The following is a 25,900-nucleotide window of genomic DNA, read 5'->3' as shown; positions in this document are numbered from 1 at the left end:
CGCTTGAAAACTTCAACTTCAGCCGAAAGTTGCATTCGAATGTGGTGCAGTGATGTAGAACCGCTTTTTAGAAAGAAGGGTACTCAACATAGTCGCAACATAGAGAGTTGCAGCAACCATTGGTAGCTTAATCCGCCCAGTTCTGAAAAGATACGTTTTTATCTCTACGGCCTGACTACTGACCCGTACTACTGACGTCAACGTACCGTTTGAACTACATACTATACCTGGAACAGTGCAGTTGTTATATGAAACGCTTTTTTGAATTTTATTGCCATCTCCATCCCGTATCGTACCCCTTTTGTGTGGTTCTGCTAACACCGACCGACCCCTTGTGCTAACTGCTACCGAAATAACACCTCAGACTGCCGCACCGTGGCAGGACAGCACGGCAACCAGCAGACAGGGCGTGTACTGTGGGGATGCTGGAGACCATCAGAACGCCCTGCAAGATGATACCACCATCTCTGAGGGAGCCGTTCTGCGCTTTCCGCGGCTCGCCGTCAAGTCGCGCCCGGGCAGTGAGGTTGTCGTCCGCGAGACCGAGAAGGTGGTCGAGGAGAAGGTGACGCATCGGACGGAGGAAGCTCCCGGCGGTGGACTTTGGACGGTTGAGTACATTGAGAAGGTCATCGAAACAGAGGTTAGCAGCAGCAGGCTTCTTGCGTATAATGCAACCCAGCGTAATCTTCCACGATCACCTCTTTCACACGCTCCAATCCCGTCCAAGCCTTGCTTTAGAGCGCCTAGAATTAAACCTGCCAATGTTTATACATTGGTTCACTGTAGGTAGTAGCGTTTTGACTTCCTCCCGACCCGACCGCACCAATCATCATCACGTTATGTTGTACTAGAGCATCGCCTGTAGGGGGTGGTACGCTCAGGGAGATTGTATGACGCTTGCTAGCAATGCTTGCCCCCGCACCTACTTGTTATTTCGTGCTATTGTTTACGCAACAGCCGTTACGCAACACAAAAAAAGCGAACCTGAATCGAATTTCCATGACGCACCACAAAAAAAAGCCCGTTAGTTCAAAAGCACGTAGGAATTAACTTTGGGAAACATTCGATTCGGATGTATCGTTGCAATTAATACGGAATCTCTGTGGAATTGTCTCTAACTAACCAGCAATATGCAATGTTGTTTGTAGTAAACGTTCTGGATTGCATTCAAATGCATTCAAACAAACTAGTTTCTATTTCAATATATTCGCGCACTTTTTATTCTACAAGTTCACAAGCAAGAATCAGTTTTATTTGGGACTATTTGAGCTCCGGTCAGTCAGTGGTTTTGTGTGAACGGTTCAACACTTCCTTATACATTTCCTCTTCGTTCCAGGTGGAAACCATGCGCGAAAAGATCATCATGTTTGAGCTTGAAGATTCGTTGGGCGGTGATAGTGAGGGTGGATTGGACATGGGTGAGCCGGAAACGGAACACTGCGGCACAGTGGAGCCCGCTGTGCACCAAAACGGTGCCGGTGCCGAAGACGTGGGCGACGGAGCGGGATATGCGACGGTAAATCAGCAAGCGGAACCGAAACTACAAACGATTGTCGAAGTCATCAATCCGATGCTGACCGGTGACGGTCAACCGAATGATATTGCCATCGGGCGTTACAACGACACCTACGGCGATGATTCGTTTGCTTCCGCGCGTGCGTCACCCCCGCATCAAGCTGCCGCCGCACTCGAGTACGAGTCGGTGAACGACAAAATGAAGCACGTCCTGCGTGAATTGAAGCAAAACGAGAAAGTGAAGCAAAACTTGTCGAAGAGTCTCACCGAGAAAGAGTTGGCGACGCCGTCGGATGACGAGCAGCAGCACTGTGGGCTGGAGGATCGTGATAGTGATGACGACGTAACCGACCTCATCGAGGGCGGGCTACTGGAGGAAGCGGAAGAATATGAAGAAAAAACCGGTGCTATCGGTACCGTGTTTATGGTGCGCGAGCGTTTGATTAATGATTTCTACACGCACCAGAGCGATCTGGCTCAAGAGCAACAGCAGCAGCACCAACACCACCATCATCATCACCAGTGGGCACACCCGCAGAAGCTACTCGATGCCACCTTCCACGACTGCGAGGTGATCACGAACCCGAACGCCGAAGGCTTCTCGGCCGATTTCGATAGGAATTGCAATACGGGAGGGCTACACGGCTACACGAACGAGGATTGTGACCGGGATGACTACGATGGTGAGGGCGGGGACGACCACCAGAATGGCAACGGCAGTGAGGCGATGCTGCTGCAGGCTAGGGAAAAGCAGAGCTCCCAGGCCGATGATGATGATACAACGATGAACACTCCTGCGGCCGACGAAACGTTCGCCAGCTCGGCCGCTAGCGGCGCTAGCTCGAAACGAAAGAAACGGAAGAGCAAGAAGAAGAAATGAAGCCGTGGTGCACCCATTTTACTCGAGATAAATAGGACTGCAGCAAACACTCCCCGTTAAGCAACGTTCTAGGAGGGGCCTTCCAAAACCTGATCCTGTTCTTCCAGGGTGCGACCACCTCATTTAGCGCGCGTGGTGTGCCTTCAGTTTTAAACGTATCTCGCCCGATTCTCTTACTATGGACATACTATTGAAACACCGTACAGCATTAGCTGAGGTTCGTGCGTGTACATGTATGTGTATGTATACAAACCGTCCTACACGTTCAACGGTGTGTACTGATCGAATGCACTGCGAGCTTTCGTTTTATGTCATTATATTGTAAAAGGAGGAGAGATGAGAAGCAGGTGATCGAGCAAGCATATATTGAGTAGGGTTAGACCGTAGGTAAATCTTCTCTTCACGAGTGCAACACGATGGCCCCCCATAATGAACACCGTGTTCTCGATCAGCTTTTGTGTTACTCAAGGGACCCAATTGGGCGCCGGCCAGAAGCGGGCGTCTGCCTTGTTTACTTTATTTTAATACGCACTATTCCAGTTTAATAGACAAATGAAACGAACAGCAAACCGTCACATCCCTTCCTATCTGCAACATACAACGCGCAGAGCCAGTTCAGTTGCAGTTCATTTAACGCACTATTTCTGCTGCTTAGGATACTCGTCTTATTTATACACACGCATGTACTCCGAACATCTTTTTTTTGTCAGCCCCGCGTTGCTATAAGATTTTATGTGCTCGAATGCAATAATTATCATATAATGCATGAATTTTTTTGCCTTTCAAGTATCTCGTAATATTTATCGCAATTTATGCATTTTTTTAATTTTTACGTTTCAATTGATGCAATTTATGTATTTGCGTTGTAGAGCCCGGTAAAGGCTCTAGCGCTGGAAGAGGATGATAGGGTGTCACACACACAGGGTTGTCTCATCCGTAGCAGCAGTAGTTTATTGCAATTATTCCCCATTTTTTTTAACAGCAATAATTCAGTAGTTTTGACATCCTGTGTATATGATAATAAGAAACAACAATAAAAATCGATAAAATACGACTCTCGCATGGGCCTCGCGTCTATATCGTCATGGGTTTCGACAACACACTCGGCGATGGCTGAGGCTTACGGTTATATACGGTTTGCCTGCAAGTTGATTTCTTCTAAAATCCTAAAAGCTACTCTACACGAATACAAGATAGCAAAATGATGACCGCTGTGCTGTGTTTGTTAACGGTTTATCAGGCATCAGCAGGAACTCACATAAAAGGATGTTGATGTTGATTAGTTTATAGTTTTATTGTGGTTTGTAATTCAATAAGGCTACATGCGCTGCCCGCTGAGTTGATGTCCCTATTAAAAGCGATACAGGCGTATGTAGGCAAGTAGAAGATGGTTGGTTTTTGGAATTTTCTCTCCGTCCTTACAGCAAACGAGTAAGGGGGACTGTTTGTAATACTTGTTTCCCACTTGTTTAGTTAGCTTCTTCACGTTCAGAAGTATTACGTTCACCGATGGCGTGGTCTATAAATACTGGTTTGTAAATATCGCGCGACATGTGCGCGACCGTCAGCTAGGTTGGCATTTGGTTATCCTTAGTGCAGTGCTGCTAACCCTAGTAACTTTTGTATTGTTTTTCTTTCTTTCTTAATTTCATATAACCGGTTCCTTCCACTGGCGGAAGGAAGCGTTTGTTATTGCAGCGAACATTTCACATTAACTAAGTGCTAAGCCCGAAAAAACACGAAACAAATTAAATGATGGAACAAAGTGCGGCTTCAATGCGACTCCTGCAGCACCTTTTTCGAGGACTTGGCGAGCACGCGTATGACGCTGGCCCGGTTGTTAACGCTTTTCTTGCCACCGGAAGCCTTCTTCTCACCGATGGCACCGTTCTCGTTCGGTAGGCCCATCATCGGGCTGCCACTTTTCAGTCGTTGGTGCTGCAAAAGTTGGGGAGCGAGAGACACAGAGAGAGAGAGAGGAAGAGTGAGATCTTGCGTGGTAAGTGGGGGATGCCCACCCGGGAGGCGGGGGATAGCAGTTTAGCAGCAGCGTTGCTTCGTTCTACCTTACTGTTGCTGCAGCCCTTTTCGCGGTGATCCAGCAGCTTGTCCTTGTACTCGAGCTCCAGATCCTTCTTCTCGTGCCCCCCGAACACCAGGCCGGTTAGCGCTTTGTGGCCGCCAACCGCCGCCGCCGCCGCCGCCGTCTGCTGCCCGTACCCCGGTTTGCCCAATGAGCCGCTCTTCTCCAGCAGCTCCTTGTGCTCCTGGTGTGACCCACCATCGAGGTATCCGTCCCCGGCGAGGTGCTGGTGATGGTGCGAATGACCGGTGTGGCTTTGGCCGCCACCACCCATATCGCCGATGCCTTTACCGTCGAGCTCGTAGTCGACGATGGCGACGCCCGACTTCTTGGGCGGGGCGCCCGATTTGCCGCCGACGTGGTGGTAGTCGCCGAGCACGTTCGCCGCCGCCGGTATCTGCGAGATGTCGAGGATCAGGTTCTCCTTCTCCGGCTTGGTGATGATGTAGTTGACGCAGATCACCGTCTGGTCGCTCATGTTCTTCGTCTGGCACACCATCGTGCAGCAGGACTGGATCCAGAAGTAGCCGGCGCTCTTGTTGAGGATGCGATAGAACGGTGTCAGCACTTGGCCTTTCTGTATCACTGCGGGGGAAGGAGAATCATCAGGACCACGTACGGTCGTCCGTATGAAGGGCACACTTACGCTCACTGTGGCTCTTTCGTAGCTTGTGCGCGTCCTGCCCGTGGCAGAGGGTGTAGATGCTCTTCCCGTTCAGCTCGTCGGCGCTGTAGTCCAGGAAGCTGGAAATCCTGTCGATCGTGAGATCGGCGTTGTGTGGTTTCGGAAACAATTAGACACTCGCCCGCTCCTGAAATTAACCCACCCCCTCCGACGTACCTATTTTCGCAATGGATGATCGTCAGGTCGAGGCTGGTGCGAAAGACGAACATGTCCGACTCGAGCTTGATCTCGTGGAGCGAGGGCGGCGGCAGCGCGATCCCGATCCCAACCATCCCGATGACGGTTTGCTTGTCGCCACCGCCACCGTGCTGCTGCTGCTGCTGGTCCTGGTGTGGGTCCACCCCGCTGCCCTTCTTGCGCAGGTGACACAGCAGCAGGATCACGCGGTAGCCGGACGACTTGAAGTGACAGCCGCGCTTGGTCAACGTCGACTTCATGCGGATGCAGAACGCCCGGTCGTCGCCCTCGTACGCTTCACCCGGCAGCAGACCCTTCACGCCGCCGCTGCCACCTCCACCACCGCCTCCACCTCCACCTCCACCGCCTCCGTCCTTGTCCAGTTTGAGGACCGTCTTCTCGGGCGGCTCATCACCGTAGCTGCCGTACGCGGAGTAGTCGGAGCTCTTGCGCACCCCCAGCTGCTGCTCCACCTCCGTGTGGTCGTTCTTGTGGACGTAGTCGAAGATACTGCTCCCGGTCATCTCGACCTGCGAGAGACCGAGGTAGATCGAGACCGTTTCGGAGATGTACAGGAAGCGCCCGTCGACGCCGGTCGAGATGGCGAACCCGTCCAGCGACTGGAGGATGTGGGTGCCGAGGTGCGTCTCGAACATCTCGTTGAAGTACTGCGGTGCGTAGTTCTGGAACCCGAGCGGTTCCTTGCACCACGACGGCACCCCGTTCTCGCTGAACTCCTTCAGCTTCAGGTAGCTGATCGTGAGGCGGATGATGGACGCTTTGTCGAGCTGGCTGGTGATGGCCGCCGGTAGCGGCAGCATCTTGGCCAGCTCGTAGAACTCGTAGTTCTCCTTGCCGCGCCGCGACCGGGCCGCGTCGCGGGACTTCTCCTTCCGCAGCTCGATCAACCTGCAAGAGGAGGGGGGGCGGTTCCGGTTGAATGTGACGAGTTGGTGTATTGCTGGCTGGCTGGCTGGCTGGCTGGCTGGCCGACTGGCTTACCCCGGCTCGACGGTGGACAAGTTGCTCGACACGGCCGAGTTGTGGGACTGGATGGACGAGTAGGTGATCGGGCAAAAGTCCTGCCCGGACACGATCCACGAGTGCGGAAAGCCGGAGTTGGACATGCTCAGGGCGTTCGACATGATTTGCGATGAACGATGGAAATTGCTATACTCAACTTGCAGGGACGAGAAAGGGAACATAATGCTGAAACGGACACGTAACGGAGTGTGGTCAGTACTGTGGATGCTGTTGCGCGAGGACTGCGGGTTTGCCAACTACTATGTTCCTCCGGCTGTTTGAAGAACTAACACGACTAGCTGAAGTCGGACAATTTCCACAAATATTTTCTTTCCCCCGATGCTTCGTCCATGCTGATTCTTGCCACGAAGCTCAGCCGCAGGAGCCGATTGAAAATGGCCACAAAACGGCCGAAAGTAGTTCCAATACTTAACGCATTTCCCGGGCAAATGGAGGGAATAAAGAACAAAACACCGGAAGACACTGTCCACGGTGCCCAAAACGCGATATTCTTTGCCCACGCCAGGCCCAGGGACACCTTGCCCCGTGCGCGATCGTTTTTCGGTGTTGGCATTTTAAACAAAATACGTTAATGAGCTCCACACTCTCGGTACGCGCACCGCAGGAGGCCCCGGGGCCCGGTGGCCGGTGGTCGGTGGCCAGTTTACTTACGAATTCCGTCCCAGGGCAGTAATTTTGGGGGTAGTGCGCCTCGAAGCTGTATGATTTTGCTGCGAAATTCCACTTTTTTCCGCACTCGCTAACGGGCGGCACGTTTTCACTGAGACATCCCCGTACGCACACCGTTGAGCTCTGCCTTTGCCTCTTGCGGACGACGTCGGACTTGTGTGTGGCAAGGCAAGAGTGGCGGGCCGCGTTGATACCTGACACCGCATCGGGGCAGGCGCTGCGATATGCGTGAGCGACCGCGCGCCATGAGTGCCGTGAGTGAAGGGATTTGTGGCGCGGATGCAGCGGATTTGTCGCGACAATCAAACCAAGGTAAGGGTTTCGGTGATGTTTTTCAACATTCTTTATCCTCAAAAAAAAAAGTATGAAGGGACATAGAAAACCCAGTGTGGCTAACAATCAGAAGAAAGATCTTAGCCGGGTAAAATGCTTCAAGTGCGGCCAGAATGGTCATTATAGAAACCAGTGCACCAATTCCAGCGAACAGAGAGACAAAGCCCTGCCAATATTCCCGGAAGCCAAAACAGCGATAGCGTTCAAAGCTGCAGTTGGGGATAGCAAGACAATAGAATGGCACCTGGATAGCGGCGCGTCGCGGCACATGACTTCCGAGCTGGAAATTCTGAGAAACGTTCAGCGCACCGACGGATTGACAGTCACAATTGCCGATAACCGAATATTAAACGCCGAATGCATGGGTACAGCCAATTTAGGTTTCGCAGGAAGGCAACTTACGCTGAAAAATGTGTTGTATGTTCCGGATCTTAACTTTTCGCTCATTTCGCTCGACCAGGTATCTCGCTCAGGCTATAGAGTGGTGATAGAAAATGGCATTTGCCGATTTCTCGGAAAGCAAAATGAAGCAATCATCGATGCGACATCAACAGGCGGCATTTTTAAAATTGTAACGGGCTACGAGAAATGTTTGTTTGCCAGAGACTCAGAGTTAAAGGAGCGGCATAGACAATTGAGACCCAATAAGGCCGAGTGTGACGGATTAAAAACATGTGGCAACACATTGTTCGCGTTAACGGCAGCAACGGGTAGAAACGATTATTTGGGGAAGCAGAGCAAAATCGACCACGACCAGAACTATCGGAAAAGGCTGAAGCATGTACATTCCTGCCAGAGCATTCTCGCGTACGAGAAAGGAGCAAATAGTGACAGGGCGAAGCAGGGAGGCTCATTGAGATCGATGGATAGTCCCTCGAAGGAAGATATGAGCGAGGTCATTGAGTCAGCGAGGTCGGGGAAGAGGTCATTCATCGATCATCAGTCGGACGATCTGAAAGGTGTCAACCAGGAACCCTTTGTACAGATTGGTGCAAGCGACGACCTTACGAAGAAGGATCGAAGGGAGGATGAATCTTCATCATCGTCACGCAGGCGCAGAGAACGGAAGCGGCGCGATCGTGAGAAGCTTCGAGCATCGATAGCGCAGTTAGCGATGGTAGACGCCATACGGGCGCGCGTGGAGCTGCAGGACAAGGACAAGGTCACGAAGTCGCAGCAGGAAACGGAAATCATCACGCAGCAGGTGGACGATGCCGAACAGAAGGCTTCGGCGGCCATCAAGAGAACCAGCAATCTAGAGAGTCAACTGACCGAACCGCAGCAGTTGCTGAAGAAGGAAACGCGTCAGAAGTTGGCCCTTAGCTCAAAGCTGTGCCAGATCGAGTCCCAGAAGGAGGCGCTCATGGAGCAGCCTGAGAAGGACGAGGAGGCCAAGAAGAGCTACGAGAAGAAGCTGACCGAGCTGAATGTCATGATTCAGGACATGCAGAAATGCTCCGAGGAAGTGTCACACGTGGCTAAGGAGCTGGTAGAGTCGAAGAGAAAGATGGTCGAGGACATCGAGGCGATGAAGCGTCAGATCCAGGAGCTTTAGGTTGCTAACGATCGGCTGATCAAGGGCAAGAAGAAAATCCAGTCGGAGCTGGAGGACGCGAACATCGAGCTGGAAATCCAGCGCACCAAGGTGTTGGAGCTGGAGAAGAAGCAGAAAAACTTCGACAATGTGTTGGCCGAGCAGAAGGTCATCAGCGAGCAGCACGACGAGCAGCGGGACGCGGCCGAGCGGGAGGCACGCGAAACGGAATCGATAGTGTGGAAGGCACGCAGCGAATCGAGCAACGGCACCGAGCAGAAAACGCTGGACGATCAGACCGATCGGGTAAAACAGTTCGAGAAAACGGCACATCAGTTATTGCAGTTGCAGAAATTGTGCCGTACTCTGCTGACGGAGCGGACCACCCACCTGGCGGCACTGAAGGAAGCGAACGTTGTCCTACCGTCAGCGGCAGCCAAGGATTTAGCTGTAGGAGCATTGCTGTTTTTGGTGCAGGGCACGAGGCCCGATTTAGCCTACGCAGTTAGCGACGTCAGCCGTTTCAACGATAAGTATCACAATAACCATTGGATTGCAGTTAAACGAATTTTGCGTTATTTGAAGGGTACAACCGATTATCGAATCGAATACAATCGCGGATCCGGACAGCCCATGTATGGATATGTTGACGCAGACTGGGCAGGAGAACGAGATGAGTGTCGTTCATACTCCGGGTACGTGTTCAAGTTGGCTGGAGGAGCGATCTCCTGGTCGAGCAAAAGGCAGACATCAGTTGCTGTTGCGAGTACGGAGGCAGAATACATCGCTATGTCTCACGCTGCGAAGGAGGCAATTTGGTTGGTCCGTTTCATCAGGCAGTTCGGTGAACAGAGCAGCATCAATTTGCGATGCGACAATCAGAGTGCCATAGTAATGTCCGGCAGAGATGCGTACAGTTCCCGTACGAAGCATATCGACGTCAGTATTCACTTCATACGTGAACATGTATTGAGTGGACTCATCACTCTTGATTACGTGCCGTCTGCTGAAAACATCGCTGATTGTCTGACCAAGGGAGTTTGTGGAAATAAGATTAAACTTAGTTGCAAGGGTTTTGGTATAGCCTAAGCGCTCCCTAACGGTTTACTACATTTTTGGCCCGAGTTGGGGTGTTGAAAATTGCGTTCCTGCAATGTAGTAGTTCCGGCAGCACTGCCAGTCGGCAGCACTGCCTCCCTCATTTATAGCCACATATGTCAGTCGCGCTAAAACTCTAGACAAATAAAGTCCTATTAATTTCCGACCTCGCGAAACCTGCTGTCTGCAATTATTCAACAAAAACAGCGGGCTGAATTTGTAGCGCTTTACATTGAAAATAATCGCTCAACTGTGAAAACTGTGCGTGCTTATTGTTTACCGAATTTCTTCTGAATTCTTTCTGTGAGGCTATTTGAAGAGTGAAGTTTATGCCAGCCAATCGAAGACCATTGAAGAACTGAAAGCTAACCTCACAGCGGAAATTGCTGCTATTACGCCCGAAATGTTGTCAAATAACATGAAAAATGCCCGCTTTTTGTGTGTGGAGGAGATAATTTCAACGACATTGTACTTCTAGTGAATTGTCAATAAACGGCATTCTATACCCCAAATAAATCTTGTTCATTTTCCAAAATCGACTGAAAAACGGCGGTGTTATCCAACATTTAAGTATCCCTTGTCGTTATTACGCACCCTATATATTGATATATTTTGTTAAGTACAAAGTAAAATCACTAAGAGAGTAACAAATAGTCTTCTCAACAGGTATTTTGTTCATATCAAATGAGAAATGGGACCATTGTGAAAATACCTTGTCTCTTCGAGCGACCTAAACGCTCGTATGAAAACTCTATCGAACTGAAATATCTTTTGGTAAACTGATGTATATTTTATTGAAAAGCTTCAATTGTTTTACTACGTACTCAGTAGACTATATTTAGAGGATTGAGAACAGTATTATAATTACAACAGAACCGAAACATTATTTACGCAACTTTTCTAATGGTTGTAACTGAGGTTTTGAATTACACTAGAGTTGGGTTTTTCGTTAGCACATTTCATGAATTGAAATGAACGCTAGACAGTGTGTGTTAGGTACATCGATGCACAATATTTGTTGTTTAGGAATCGACATGTTTTAAAGTTCGATTAACTAAACAAGGATTCCATTTACAACGGATTATCCGTTGGCCTCGCACGAAGGCGGAGCACACACTCGCGGGCATATTTCAAAAGCCACTCAACCTCTCACCGCGGCTGCTCAACTCGGTCGTGAGTGTTTTACCGCAGTTCGCATACGAGCTACGTACGCTGCTGGCATGCAATGCTTCACCAGCTTGTACGGCGACCGTAGCGCCATCTATTTGTGAAGCTGCAGAAAATGGCTGCGTGCAGCGGAGGCCGTTAATACCCGTTGCTTGTTCAAATGTATTCGCACGCCCAATCGGTGAATTTGGTGAGGCTTTTTCTGCGGATCCGAGCAATCGAATACGCAGGATTCATTTGGCATGTTCAATGCATGCTGCCTTTTAGTTTCGTAGCGCCAGAATGGCAGCACGAGAAACGAAACAAAAGAAAGGCACAGCAACAGTACATAGGTATTTTAAAGACGAAGGGACGAAGGTCATTGGATGGTCAAATAAAACCATACTTTCCTTATGGATTCATTCAACCGTCAAATAGGTCGCGGGCCGTCACGCAGTCCGGCAAATGCCCGTCAGGCGGGCAAACGGGCCAACAATGTCCATCAGTCGGTCAGCGTGACCCTGACATTGGCCTTTGGCGCACTCACAGGCTCGGCACAGCCCATCTGCCGATTCATGCGGCAGCCAAATTTGCTGTCCAGTAGTGCAGGAAATGCCACACGTGTCTTAAATTAATCTTGTTGAGTTAGATTAAGCTAACGATTAAGTTAATTCAATAAATACGGCCTGGTCCGTTTTTCTCATATTAAAATAAACATATTAAATATTTTGCTTGGCATTAGAGCAACTAGAGTAGACTGAACCTCTTCCTCTTCTTAATCCGGCTACAACCGCCGGTCGGTCTTCGTATGCGCCAGAGACCCCGTCAAAAAAAATTCAACATTCATTCATAATTTTCATTTGCTTTTAAACCTTCCAAAATTCAATCACTGCACGATCCTTGTTTTTTTCCGTTGTAAAAAATACACGTGTAACGTCGATACTAAATGGTCGGAAACCAAGTGACAATCAAGTGATCTCAGCTGGCTCAAAATATTGTTTTACCTTGAAATCTTCGCTTCAAATCCTCGGTCATCAATCTAGCCGTTTACTCATGCCGGGTAATTATAGAGATTGAACGTATTATCAGTAAAAAAGGATACAATGAGACTAAACTTACATATTACAAGATAAAGTACGTTATAAATGCGATGTGAAAAAAGATATCTTAAGGGCCCACAACAATGAAAACACAGGACGATATTGCCACGCCGCGTTTCGCGTACGCGTTTCCCTGTGCAGGCTGTTTCAGGCGCGCGCGTTGGCCATCCATCATCGCACCGCGCGCGCCGCTGGCTGACCAATCAGTTAGCAGGATTTCGTCATGTCGCCCCCCGATAGGTGGTGGGGCGCACGGCAATAATCGCGGCCGCCGGTCGCGCTAGCTTTCTGCAATTTGTCGCTGTCCACTGGGGCGATTAGGGACCCTCCGTGGAGATGGGCGGCTAAGGGCGAACGAGCGAACGAACGAAAGTGGCCACCAGCGCAACGGTTTGCAACGGTTCCAGTCGGCCCAAAACCGCACGAGAAACCTAGACGCGGTCGGTCGGTGTGTAGACACGTTCTGGTTGCGACTCACACGGTTTGATTTACGTTCCGTATGTTCCGCTCCGAGTTGGCCGTCGCTGGGAAAGCGCCGGTGGGTATGGCGAAATGTTGAAAAATGCCTCAAATAACCGGAGCTCGCAAATGGAGCCGAGCAATCCGAGCCAACCAAGGGAGCCAAGTCTAGAATGATGCGGATTAGGTCGCCCGCCCTAATCCGCCTATCGCTTGCCTAACCCTTCGAGGTGAGACGAAGATTAGACCCAACTGGAGACATCAGCTTGTGCAGCTCTTCGTATATATTGGGATAAATTTGTTCAAAAGCGCCTTGCGGTAAAATGAAGTCGCCACATCTGAAAAAAGTCCAACAGTCCAACGTTAGAACATAGGGTTTATGGGGTGCACTGCGTGGGTGTGCTGTATTGTGGACACACGAACCGATCGCCGAACGCGATCTGGTTGCCATTTTTTATTTTATTTGATTCAACAACCGAACCCGAACGAAAAAAATCCAGAACCAAGATTTGATGCTTTCTATTAGCGACTTTGCTATCGACGGTGTGTCCAAGATATGACTCCGTCGTCCGGGACTCCTGAGCTGAGCCAACCTTAATCGACACAGTGCCGTGTCGTGTCGTGCGGGGTGCCATTCTGCCCGTGAACCGTTGCCAACTGCGATCGCTGATCGCGGATTAGGAGAAGAAAAATAACCCTAAAATATCGACAGCACAGCACTCCAGCTCCAGGCTGGCTGGCTGGCTGGCTGGTGTCGGTGTCACACGTAAACCATAAACAGCCGTCGTAAAAATGGTCGCAACCGGAACGAAAAGAACCCCATAACACACTTAGGTGTCCTTCGGGGTGAAATATCACTCGTTTCACAGTTCGCCAGACATTGGGTCCCCGTAGGTCACTGCTTCCGTGTGATGCAACCTTTGAGCGGTTTTTTTGTCTGTATCCGAGGGACGCAAGGGACACGCCACTTCGTGAGGGAATAATTTTATTGAATGGCTCACGCAAAAGACCATCCGGAGGACCGCCATCAATAATCCTCTGATGTAGGGATTTCGAATGTCGCACCTCGATCGTCTCAATTCGTGAGTTCGTCCCAGGATCTCAAGGTCCATGCGTTGTGTTGTGGCGAATTAAGCTAACCTTGCCTTGCTGGGCTAGAGTTAGTACATGAATGAATCATTTCTGTATCACTAATGAATAGGGTGATCCAACAAAGGGTTTTGGATTTTAATCTACCGATTACTTGATTTTTAAAACGTCAAACTTCACTGTGGAAATTGTAAACATTTCGTAAACATTTTGACATTTACGAAATGGAGCGTGCTATACGCTGGCAGAAAATTGGGAAACATTAGGTTGGGGAAAAAGAAATCCATTATTTTTGCGTGAGCTTTAAAACTGTATTTAAAATGTTTGGATGGTCCGAATTACATCAAATATGTACCGTTTTGTTGAAAAAATTTGTTGTCTTTTTAAAGCTAGGCTTGTAACGGCTCTCTTGTAGAAGGCTTGGACGTTATTGGCCGAAAATCTCTAGCAATCTCTTTTCACAATCTTTTCCTGATCTCAATTTTTCATTTTTCATTTCATTTCAGTTCAGTTGCTTCACCATCGTTTTCGCTCAATATTGTCGTATGTATTCCATTCCTCATCTCCAGTACCCATCCGTTTAAGAAATGGCTCGATGCCCAAAAATTCCCAGATGGCAATTCGATCCGTCGTGTTTTCTGGTGTTAATTGGTGAGGGCACCCAAATATCGAGCTTCTTTCCAAATCCAGCTTTGTGCAAATGGCTTAAAACTGTCTCTGATGGGCAATCTTTAGCTCCTGAGTGATGCTACGAATACTAACATGCAGATCAACTTTGATTATTTCTGTGATTTTATCGACATTTTCGATGAAGTGTCTGCCTAGGCACCATAAACAGAATGCGAAATTTCAGTGGCCCACTTCAGTTCTTTGTTGACTTCCATTGTTAACACCGTGCAGGCTCACAAAAGAATAGAATAAATAAAAAAAAGTGAGTGCATGTTTTCAAGTGTGAAGTGTGAAGCTTTGAAGCTTTTTTTAATCTTAGAAGAACGGACCGGGGTCCGTAGTTATAACGAGTGGTCCTGCGGCCCATCATCGGCCCAATTTTCTTCGAAATGTTGACTGCCTCGGCTTCTTCGGCCACTCAGATTAGAAACTTCCTGTGTTCCTGTTTTTTCCATGCAGAAAATTCGGGACAAAAAGGGAAGAGAAATCTTCGTCTGTGACTGCGACTGCGACGGCTTAGGACTTGGGGCGTCCATCTGGCTACCAAGGGGGCCCGCCTTGGTGCCCACCCGCAGCCGTGTGTGTTTGAAAATAAAAACATAAAATCGAATCATACTCCCCGCATAGTTTTATGCCCATCCGTTCGTGTGTAACGGTGGAACCGAAACGGTTGCAGAGCCAATTTAAAAATCATAAAAAGTAATCTTCCCAAGCAATCAGCAAGTCAGCCGGTGCCGGTTGCACCCGATCGCTTCCAGACATCGACCAGCCGCGACCAAAAGTCGCTGGCGCGCCGTTTAAATTTCATTTAAGCCATTCACGGGTCTCGGGCCGCGCAACCGGATCCCATCTCCGTCTCCGGCGACTCCGTATCGACTAAGATCCGGACCGGACCGGAGGCCGGGAGGGGGGGCCCCCGGACCAGTTCTTGGTTATTATGGTTTTTAAGCGACATTTTATGTTTCCTCCTTTTTTCTCGACCCACGGACGTAACCGGCTCGGCAGGGCAAAAGCATAAGACACAACGCCGTCGAACGCGCGTGTACCCGTCGATTATCGTTGACGGGCATCGACGGCGATCGGGTGGCCCTCGCGGTGGCCCCGAGGACATCGCCATCAGGCCATCGCCAAGCACCAGTTCAAGCCGTTTAAATTATGGAGCATAAAGAGTGTGACAAACAGAGGGCACCAGCACGAGTTGACGTTCGGCTGGAGACGTTCGGCTGGAGACGTTCGGCGGTGCGGCTCATTAATGTTTTTCCACACCGTGGGGGCGGGGGGGGGGGGGGGGGGGGCGAGCGGGGGACTTCGCAGGTGCATTGGTAGACACATTAACAAGCCCTCGCTGCAGACCCCATGCATTAGCCGATTCCGGCTGTCCGTTTCGAATGGCAAACACTATCAGTTGCAGCGCGAAACGATTTCAGTGCGTATCCGTTTATTGGTCCACCAAGGGGTCCGTTTCCGTCTCCGGAAACGGGTTTTTCTAAGCCCCGTGCGGTGCGGTGTGGTGCCGTTGCGGGTTTGTCGATATTGATCCGGTGGGGCGGTGGGAGCCGGAGGAGGTGTTAGTAGGCAACTGCGCGTAGGATGGCGAGAAAAATCGCCCCGAGCAGGCGGGACGGATTGAATAATTAGTCAATAGACGTATCAGCCAGATCGTGTCAGATTGCTCCATTCTGGGCCCGGGCGGGGGGCTAGACGCGCGGAGGGTTGATTGGTTGATTTAGGGCCGATTAAAGCAAACACGGCCACCGGCGGGGCCTCCGATTTTCGGGGACCGCGAGAGGTACGAACCGGATCAGAACACGAACCGGGTCCGCCGTGGCTCAGACCCGCGGCTACGACCCGGCACTCGGTGGTCTAGAGGTACCGCTGGGCACGTTAGTCTCGTTAGCAGACACCCGCCATCACCGCTAGCTGTCGGCGATCGGAGAGTATTTATTTCGATTTTTATGACTACGAGACGCATCGAAAGGTGTCCGCTGCGTCGGAACGGTCAGAGTGATGTTATTGCAAAAGGGGAACCATTCTGTTAACTTGTGGCAATTTTAACGGGGTAACGTGACCAGTGGCCCTGTGGAACTAGGCGAATGAAAGTCTGCGATAGTCTGCGATGCGTTATCATGAGCCGCGCTTGTCAGACAATTTATTAACAAAAATCCTAGATAAGCTCTAGACACGTTGACAGGTTGTGAGCTTTTCGGCTGCTTCTCAAGTACGAGTTTGAGTATAATTTTGCTCTCTGTCTCGCACACCGACATCCATTCCTTCATTCCCTACACAGACAGACAGACAGACAGAGGCCCCATCATTGCAGGAGATTGAATCAGCCGATACGATGAGTGTGAAATCAGCAGCTGATCAGCACTTCAAGCCAAGCCCGGGTTCCGGGCTGGAAGATCCGGAAGATCCGAATCCGGGGTGTCCCAGATAAAATCGTTGAGCTCATCGCATCCTTGTCTGATCATTAACTAATTCATTTAATTCCTCCTCATCGTGTCAATCTAATTCTCTCGGCTTCCTCAACTCAAATTAAATATATTCTCACTTAATCTACTCGTCGCGGCGTACCCTCTTTCAGTTCGAGCTCGAGAAAGTTCTTTGGGCCCCGAACGAACACACGAAAACCCTGTACGTGTCGGTTCGAATCTATTGCAACTAGTTTTCCATAAACATATCCAACTACAACGCTGGAGCCCAGCGAACCGGTTCCGTCACCAGATTGTATCGTCCAATAATCGGCCGATCAAAATGTAGGCAATTTATCCAACATAACGCCGGTCGCCAGTATGTCGGCGTGTCTTTGCACCGTAATGTATTCCTTTAACCAGTTATTTACTTATAATGACATTTTAATCATTAACCCGGAATGCCTTCAATTATGACCCAATGTATGCGGCTGCTGCTACACTACCGTTTCGGCCGCTGCAATGCATGCGACAAGGTCTGCGCTCAAGGTCTGCAATTCTGCCGGACTCGGACGAAACCTAGGCCCTAGCCTCCGCGTATGTCCGCCCGTCATTAGGGACCCAATAAAGGCCGTACGGCAAGGCAAGCCAATAGGTCGCAACCCATAGCCCGCATACCACACCCCGGTCCAGACATCACATACGCAGACCGTCGCAACATTGTATGACCATCGGTGCGGAGCGCACACCTTATCGGTGCATTAGATTGCGGACCGACCGCTTGACGACGACGATGCACAAAGAAGGATCAACGAAAAAGGAGACTTTGAAGGTGCTGAAACAAGTTAAGCTAGTGCAAAGTTGAGAAGTAGTTAACTAAAGTGTACGACTTCGCTACGACATTCTGCAAAAAAAATTAGTTCTGCCAATTTCCTCAATTCTTGTCAAAGATAAAGAGTTTTTCCCCAAATACTGTAGTTAGCTCTGGAGTTCCTGCTGCAACTGGAAGACCCACTCCCGGAAGGTATTTGGTGTTACAATCGATCGACTTGTTCGGGACTTCGTCCCGAAAGTACGTGTTAGCCCAACCATTAGATCGTCTAGGCCGTCTCTAGACGGGTGACAGCCCATGCCAGTTTCGATTAGGTTTAATAGGTTTCAAACAGGGGCTTGATGCTGGTGAACCCAACACCGACTCCGACAACGAGCGTGGTGACGGAAGCGCTCGAGTGCAGGACCCAACGGACCCAACACCTTACCTCAGTCATCGGCTGCTCTCCGACCCCCGTTGGGACCGCTGAGTTTTCCGTTGATTTACGGCGTCGTGGCCCACAGCAGGGGCATGTTTGCGTGCGCATGTGTGCGCGGCCATGGTCCCTGCGGATCCCGAGACCCCGCCACTACAAAGACATTAATTATGGGCTGACAGTCGCGGCATCGGTAGCCGGGTTAGCACTGCGGGTTAGCGCGGGGCATTCGGGGGGCTATCTCTCCGATGTCTCACTCGATGACTGTCAAGTGGAGTGCCCGCTCTCTTTCTTTCGCATTCTCTCTCTCTCTTTCTCCGTGTTCGTCTAGCGAGCAAACAAAACTGAACACGATGTTAATCACTGGTGACCAGGTGACACCAATTGCCGCCAGACCATCAAGCGTCGTGTCGTCTCTGGTTGCGTAGGTCGCGGTAGGTACGGATGGACGGCTGTGGAGCGGTGGAGCGGGTTCGCTGTATATGGCTGGTGGAATACCCGGGCTTTTGCGGAACTTCCGACTTCCCGACTTTCCTAATCGAGTATCCTCACCATCTTTCGCTCTCTCTCTCACTCATGTGGTCGAAAAAATGTAGGAATACTCTAACCTGTAGCAGCTGTGGGGCCATCATCAGATCCAGACTGGTGCGTCTGGATGTCTTCCGAGATTGGAGGTTTTGGAACTTTCGCTCAACTTGGAGGAGAGGATAAGGGAGTGGTGGAGGACACTGGTGGAGATCATGAAATAATACACACGGACAGGAAGGTTTCTTTGTTTTCTGTTGGCTTTATCGTTCTCGTTATGGTAATACTTAGTTACAATAATTATTATACTCCAACGTTGCGTACTACTGAGCGCACCACCGCTGGGCATCTCTCTCTCTGTCTCTCTTTCTTGCTTTCTCTCTGTCTATCTTTTCATCCTCTACTTCCTCTCTCGCTGTCGCTCTTGGAGTGGAAAGCCTAATTTTAACGAAGCAGAGATCCAGGTCCAGGTCCAGGATGCTGCTGATGGTGACCCATCAGTTGGGCTCTGTCCGTTGGGATGTGTTATATAAAGTCGCTTGCCTAGCAGACCGTCGAGATCTCGACTAGATATCGGCCCGGTCTTGAAGTAGGCAACTTTCTTCAGTGTGCTATACTTGTCAGCGCCGGTTCCAGCGACTGGACTTCCGGTGTAGTTCGGTTCGGTGGTGGTGGTTAGCAATCGTGCACGAGACACAGTCTGTGGTGGTGTGGGTGTTGGTGGGTGGGTAGGTAGTGCGAGAGAGGAAAGCAGAGACAGCGGACTATAGGTGATACCGGTGTCCCGCGGTCTCGGGTACTAGTGTCTCAGTAGAAGAACTGCTTCCAGGAGTCGTGCTTCTTGTGAGCACCGCCGCCACCCGCGCCGCCCCAGTAGCCGTAACCGCGGTCGTCGCCGCCACCGCCGCCGCCGCCGTGGTGCTCATCATGCTGGTGGTGGTGGTAGTGATGGTGAGGTGCCCCGTGGTGATAGCCACCGCTGGCTGCCTCCGGACCGCCGTGGGCGTGAAACTCGACACCGTGGTACTTGTTGTAGGCGTACGCCTTGGCCGTACTGGGCGCGTACGACTGCGTGGAGTACATGTGGCTGGTCGGTGTCTCGTACGCCGCCGCCGCCGGCGTGTACTTGACCGGCGTTGGTGCGGCGGTCGGTGCGTACGTGTAGGTAGTGCCAGCGGGGGCCAGCGGCTGAGCATAGGTTGTCGGCACCAGCGTCGTGTCGCCGGCGTACGCCGCAAGCCCCGGTGGCTCGGCGGCCCCGAACTTGGGCTGGATGGCACCGAACGATGCGGTCGGCCCCTGCACATCACAGACGGTGCCGGCGACGAGCGTAGCGAGCGGGGCGGCGAAGATCCGGAAGTTGACGTCACTGTAGTCGAGCTCGGCGATCAAGAACACGGGCATCCGGTCGGAGATCACCCAGACCGTGTCTTCGTCGTCGATCTTGACGTCGGCCGGGAAGACCAGCTCCACGTCGTCCCGGTCGACGACACCGTGGTACTCGGGGCTGTACGGCATCGACGAGTGCCAGCAGCCGACGGCGTTCTGGTCGATCAGGTTGAACAGCTGCAGGCCGGTGTCGCTCATGACGCGCGACGTCGTGTGCGCGTTCGGGCCGCGCTCCTTCAGGAACTGGAACTCGTGGAAGCTCTCCTCCACCTTGTCCTCGTCGTGCAGGACGCGGGTCGAGACGGTGAACTCGCGGTGGCTGGCAAGCGGCGAGAAGTACAGCGTCCGGTAGCCGTCCGTCTGGAGCGGCGTTAGCGACATGCCGAAGATGCCCTCCTCGCCCCACTGGAAGTTCAGGCCGGCCACGTTGAAGTCACCGCGCAGCGGGTCCGGGAAGAAGAAGCTGTGGGCGAAGCGCCACGAGCGGTTCTTTTCGTACGAGTACACGATCAGCCCGTAGCCCAGCTCGTCCGACATGTAGGCGTGCGTGTCGTCGCACCCGCCCGGTCCCTGGTCGATGGCGATGTTGGCGATGAACGTGTTAGCGTTCGTGTCTTCCGGGCGTAGCTCGTACCGCCGGAGCCGGCGGTTCGTCTTCAGGTCCCACACGTTCAGTGCGTACGGGCACAGCTGCTGGGTCGTGTTGCCGATGCCGACGGTGCCGGTGTCGAGGGCCCACAGCCGGCCGCACCGGTCCGCCTTCAGGCGGTACACCGTCGACAGGCCGTTCGCGCAGTCACCCGCCACGTTCGACGACCAGTCCGGGTACGGGATGAGGGCCGGCGATCCGGACGGCGTCTGGTTCATGTCGATGTAGTTCAGCGTCGAGGGGATACCTGCAGAGCGAACAGAGAGAGTGGGTTAGAGGTTGCGTGCGGGGTTCGGTGCCAGACACTGTGGCAACTACAACCAGCGCTCGCTGCCGATTGTTTACTGCTCTCGGCTGGCTGCTCTCAAAATAGACACATTGGGGCGGAGTTCCCGAAGCGACAAAACCGGTTCCCTGACACCGACGGCACACCGGCGTGACCCTAGCCAAAAATGACACTGAGCCGCTTTGTTCAGTGCCCCAGATTCCCATTTTCGCAACCACGACGCGGAGGAGTACTCTAGTACTTGTGACACACCACACCTTCTCCAAGTCCATAACTCCAAAATTGCAGGCAACCCCAACGAAAACCATTTGTTATCATCAAGATCACATCAAGAACCCAGCTCTAGATCACCCAGCTTTGACACTTGGATTGACAGTTACGTCTGCCGATAAAACTGCCCAAAAAGTGCCCAATGATTTCGAAAATACCGAAACCGATAACCCACCCCCCACAGGTAAGTCCACCAGCTGTACCTCTGGGGTTGCTTCACGGAGCAGCGGGTTGCGCTGCACGTGCTGCTGCTGCGCCTAATTGGCGCTGGCAGGCAGGCAGGTCCGTTCGTCTGAAGGCCTTGTTGTCCTAGGCCTCGATCGCCTCGACACCGTCAGCATTCCGCGTTCGCGTTCGCAGACAGCGTTCGACGTTCGACTTCCGTGCCGCATTCTCGCCAGACACCCTCCAGCCCGGGGGGCGGGGAACTCCTTCGACAGCACCGTTGGGCAATCGTCGGACAGCGTCGGCTATGAATGAAATTCTAACGCTTCGACGGCCACCGGCCGTGGCCCCCATATATTGGCACACGAACGAACGAACGAACGAACAACAAAGTGGAGATTACTAGAACCTCACCGGCACCGGCACCAGAGGTGGTGGTTGCGGTGAGTCCGTTGCGTGACGCTTGTGGTCGGTGAAGCCGAAAGCCCCATAGTATGCGGGGTGATTTGGTGTTGCTTCCCCACACACATCGCTGGCGCTGGTGTCCTAGTTGATCATCATTGCGCGCGCGTTGTAGGGCGATTGCGAGAGACAAAGCGAGGAAACGCAGCGACGCTGAACCATGATTGGGCAACGGTGGCGGTGGCGGTGGCGTGTGTACATCGGTGACAGGTTCGGTGAAGAGTAGTAGCCGCGACGACCTGGAGGACCTCACGAAGAGGCTCAGGAACCGTGAAAGGCCCGGCGGAGGTGAAAGTTGTCCCCGGCTTAAAAGCGAAGGGCTGCGGTGGTGGGGGGGGGAAGAGGGGCCTTGGGCAACCCATTTCTGTGCTGACTTTCGTGCTGTTTAACCGCTCCTCTCTTCGGGTGGCACATCTCTACGAGAATTGCACTTTCTAGCCATTACCTACTTTGTTGTTCTCTGTTTTTCTCTCCCCCGAGTTGTTTGTTGTTCCTGTCTCTTCTCTGTTCTTCTCTTTCTCTTTTTCATTTACTCCAGTGTAGTTTTGGTCTCTTTTTGCCTGTTGCCTTTTCTCTTCTTTCTTCCCTTCCCTTTTTTCTTCTTTCTTGTTTTTTTCGCGGGGGTTTTTCTCGGGGTTCTTGGCTCAGGTAGGCAAACCTCCAGAAGCTCACCTCAACGCGGCGGCCAATAGAGGCGCCGAGCGCCTCTAAAAGCTGGTGCCGTGATAGAAACATTAACACGCGTCCCGCCCCCCCGCCCCATCCTTCTCCTCATCACCCACCGTTCCACCAGTGCTAATAAACGCCGCCGACGCCGTAACAATTACCGCCCATTACACATTAGCCGTCAATGTGCCGCCCGCCGCGCCAATGAAGGGGCAAATTAAAGTATCATAAAATCAACATTAAGCCTACCCCCCGGGCCCCCCAATCCCCAGCTTGCTAGACTCCGGAGGAATCGATGGAGTGATCAGCAAAATGACTTGAGTAGGTGGGAAACGAGTTCCGCGGGTATACCGACGGGGAGAGAGCGAGAGAGAGAGCGAGAGAGTTCCACACGGCCCCGAACACATCCCGAACCGGGTGGTTGGGGGTGGTGAGCTATGCTTCATCTTGTTACACATTAGCATGCTCCTGCCCAAGGCTCCGCTGCGCTGCGCTGGCGACGACGACAAATCGAAACCGAACCGCATTTGCCCTCAAAATCGATACGACATTTTTACTGCTGCTAATGCAGCTGTTTTGTGTGCTGATCGGTTAGCAACACCAGAGAAAAAAAAACAAGGAAAAAAGAAGAGGAAGAAGCAGCAGCAGCAGGCGGTGGCAGTGTCCAAGAATCCAAACAAGGAATGCTGATTTTTGGGTTGGTTTTTTGTTCGCGCGCGCGCGTTTCGCGTTGTTTATTTTTGTTTTGTTTTATTATCTTTTTCCTCTTCCTCTGCCGTATGTGTGTGTGCTTTTAACACTTTTAACAACAGTTACAATAATTAATAAACGACCTCGCTGTGCGCGGTCAGCGTTAAGTGGCACAGAAGCCCTTTGTAGCGCGCGAAAGGCGGCGCTTGGACGCGGCTTCTTAGCCTGATGCAACCTAACCGTGTGGCTGTGTGTGTGTGTCTTGCCATAGGACACGTTCGGGGTTTTCCGGTGGCTTGGCGGGTTGTTGAATGTTTTGCGCGCTGCGCGAACTCTGAATTGGACCTTCTTCTCGTTGTTATATACGGGTTTCGGTTCGGTTCACTTTTTTCGGTTGTTTTTCTGTTTATTTAAAACCCACCCATTCAGAGGTAGAGTGCGAGGGGTATAACAAGGGGGGTGGGGGACACTAGGGGTAGTCGGAAACTTGGGTTTGTTCGAGGGATCCGGAATACGACTATCGCATCGGCATCGCGTTACGCGCCGCGCATCGGAAAACCATCATTAGTGGCGAAGTGGCTTCCGATCAAACGCTCTGTGTGGGGTGTGGAAGTGGCGCCGGGGGTTGTTATGAAGCCCCTCATTCGCCTCTCCTCCCCTTTACCCCCGTTTGACGTGGCTTCCGGATGGCGAGAGCACCGGAGAGCTAACCGAAAGCGCGCGGTGTCTGCGGCCTAGTGGGTGGTGCTATGCTGCACATTCACAATCCCCCCCCCCCCCCCCCCCCCCGGAACCACCCAACAAAACAAAATCCCAAAAATCGAATCATTTTAAAATAGCCACCCCCCCCTGCGGACCCAGGATCCGGCCCACGTTAAAAAAAAAAAGAGAAAACTGCATGAATTAGCATCCGAAAACAAGCGTCGCAAAAGGAGAGCAAGAGAATGAGAGTAACCCGGGAGGGGGGAGGGGGGCGTTCACGTGCCAACCCCCCCCCCCCCCCCCCCGGCACCACCGCCCAAATGCGTTTGCTGATTTCTAAACCATTTTTCGGAGTCGGTCCGGTAGGCACACCGTGGACCGGACCAAATGTGACCCTCAGGTTACGAAACCCTCCGAAACCAAGACCTCCGTGTCCACGGTTCGTCTGTGCCCGGAATGCTACCAACTACCGTGACAAACTGGCGGCACACACACACACAGGTGGTCCAGTTCCAGTTCCACACAAAAAAAAACCCAAACACACACACCCAGCCCAGGGAGAGACGCGTGATGAGTAGCCCAGACCCAGAAAAGCCGGGACTTCAGAAGTGAAGAAGAACAAGCGCGTTCCAGGTCGCTCGTGTGTGTGGATCAGGAAATTCCAACAATATTCAAATAGCGCGGTAGGAAAAAAAAACCCCCCAAAAAAACCCGCGGACGATGGGACGTGCGATGACTTCTTCTGGGTGCGCTTCCTTCTTCGCCCCGTTCGTCCCAAAACCCGCTGACCGCGCTGAGCGCAACACGGGGCTTTGCTGAGGGTGCAAGATTTGAACGGGGCGCTGTGCGGTGTGCTGACTGCGCGCGCGCCATTAGTCGGCACTGTTTTCAGGTCGATTCGGGGCGGGCTTCTTTTTCTGGCACGTCAACGAACGATGGTCACATTGGTCTGGGGGACCTTCCCCTCATGTGGGGCATTTTGTTTCTTTCGGGACTTCCCCGAGCGTCGGAACAGGTTTATGTGGTGCGGTGCCCGGACTTACCATCCTTCCATCGTGGCACGGAGACGAACAGTTTGTTCTCCCAGCGCTCGATCCCGACCGGCAGCCCGTTGGTCGGCACGTAGTCCCCGCTTGCCAGCGCCTGTTGCTTGAGTCGTTGATTGGGAAACACGAAGTCGAGCTGCTGCCAGCTGTAGCGCTCCTGGAGCTTCTGGGTTGCCCCGACACTGGCGAGGGTGGAGGCGAGGGCGACCAGCGCCAGTGACCAGGCCAGACACCAGTGACCCTTCATCGTACGCACTTCGTCCTTACGCTCGACTCCAGGCGACACACGACAGGGCACACGGCAGGGCACACGGCAGGACGGACACTGGACACGAACTAGGGAACTACTAGAACGAGATCCCCCGGTCGGGTCGGGACAAAGTGTGTACGGCGTTGGGGGGGGGTGTGCGGTCCACGAACTTCTTCTCCACGAACGGGTTGCACACGCGGGTGTCTTCACGTCTTGGGCACTGCGCACCGACTGATGGTTTGACGAGCGCCTGCAGCGGGGTTATATCAACACCAAGTCTCCCACCAACAGCCGTGCGCCGCCAGCCAGCCGCCCAGTCCAGCCCAGCACACTGCCAAACTGCGAACGGCGAAAATGAAATAAACCCCGAGAGAGAGCCAGAGCGAGAGAGCGAGAGAGGGCGAGTGAACGTGACCGCGAACCTCAAGAGGTGCGAAAGAAACCAGCGAGCGAAGTGCGTAGCGAAGAAGCGGACGAAGCGAGGAGCGAAGAAGCAGAGCAAGGAACAGGAAACTCAGAACGAGGAGACCAGTGACGACAACCAGGCGGGGCTAATTTGGCGGGGCAGACCGAAAGAGCCACGGAGTCTCGCCTAGCCAAATGTCTCTCTCCTCCTGGATCAACTCGGGTCGGGAACTCTGGGAAATTCCGGCTCTAG

The 25,900-nt window shown here is 52.2% G+C and overlaps 3 protein-coding genes across 3 annotated transcripts in view; 1 reads left to right on the top strand and 2 right to left on the bottom strand.

The window, feature by feature from the left end:
• Positions 1–3,446, top strand: part of LOC128278954 (protein lap4) — a 47,218-nt gene extending 43,772 nt beyond the window's left edge. Inside the window, exons 23-24 of the mRNA XM_053017680.1 lie at positions 365–643; positions 1,340–3,446. Of these exons, the coding sequence (XP_052873640.1) occupies positions 365–643; positions 1,340–2,398 (1,338 nt within the window). The 3' untranslated portion in view covers positions 2,399–3,446. The remainder of the gene's footprint in view (positions 1–364; positions 644–1,339) is intronic.
• Positions 3,447–4,087: 641 nt separating this feature from the next.
• On the bottom strand, positions 4,088–6,548 carry LOC128269834 (protein trachealess-like). Its single transcript, XM_053007275.1, has 5 exons — positions 6,346–6,548; positions 5,323–6,252; positions 5,128–5,234; positions 4,465–5,066; positions 4,088–4,336 (listed from the first exon to the last, which is right to left on the bottom strand). Exons 1-5 carry the CDS (start codon positions 6,546–6,548, stop codon positions 4,172–4,174), a joined length of 2,007 nt encoding a protein of 668 aa, XP_052863235.1. The 3' UTR covers positions 4,088–4,171.
• Positions 6,549–18,919: 12,371 nt separating this feature from the next.
• On the bottom strand, positions 18,920–25,292 carry LOC128269359 (protein yellow). The gene is made up of 2 exons (XM_053006805.1): positions 24,990–25,292; positions 18,920–20,952 (listed from the first exon to the last, which is right to left on the bottom strand). Exons 1-2 carry the CDS (start codon positions 25,237–25,239, stop codon positions 19,475–19,477), a joined length of 1,728 nt encoding a protein of 575 aa, XP_052862765.1. The 5' UTR covers positions 25,240–25,292; the 3' UTR covers positions 18,920–19,474.
• Positions 25,293–25,900: the final 608 nt, after the last annotated feature.

Source organism: Anopheles cruzii, chromosome X (genome assembly GCF_943734635.1).
Source record: "Anopheles cruzii chromosome X, idAnoCruzAS_RS32_06, whole genome shotgun sequence".
Classification (NCBI taxonomy): domain Eukaryota; kingdom Metazoa; phylum Arthropoda; class Insecta; order Diptera; family Culicidae; genus Anopheles; species Anopheles cruzii.
The sequence above is the reverse complement of the archived record's forward strand: the minus strand, read 5'-3'. Positions and strand labels throughout refer to the sequence as shown.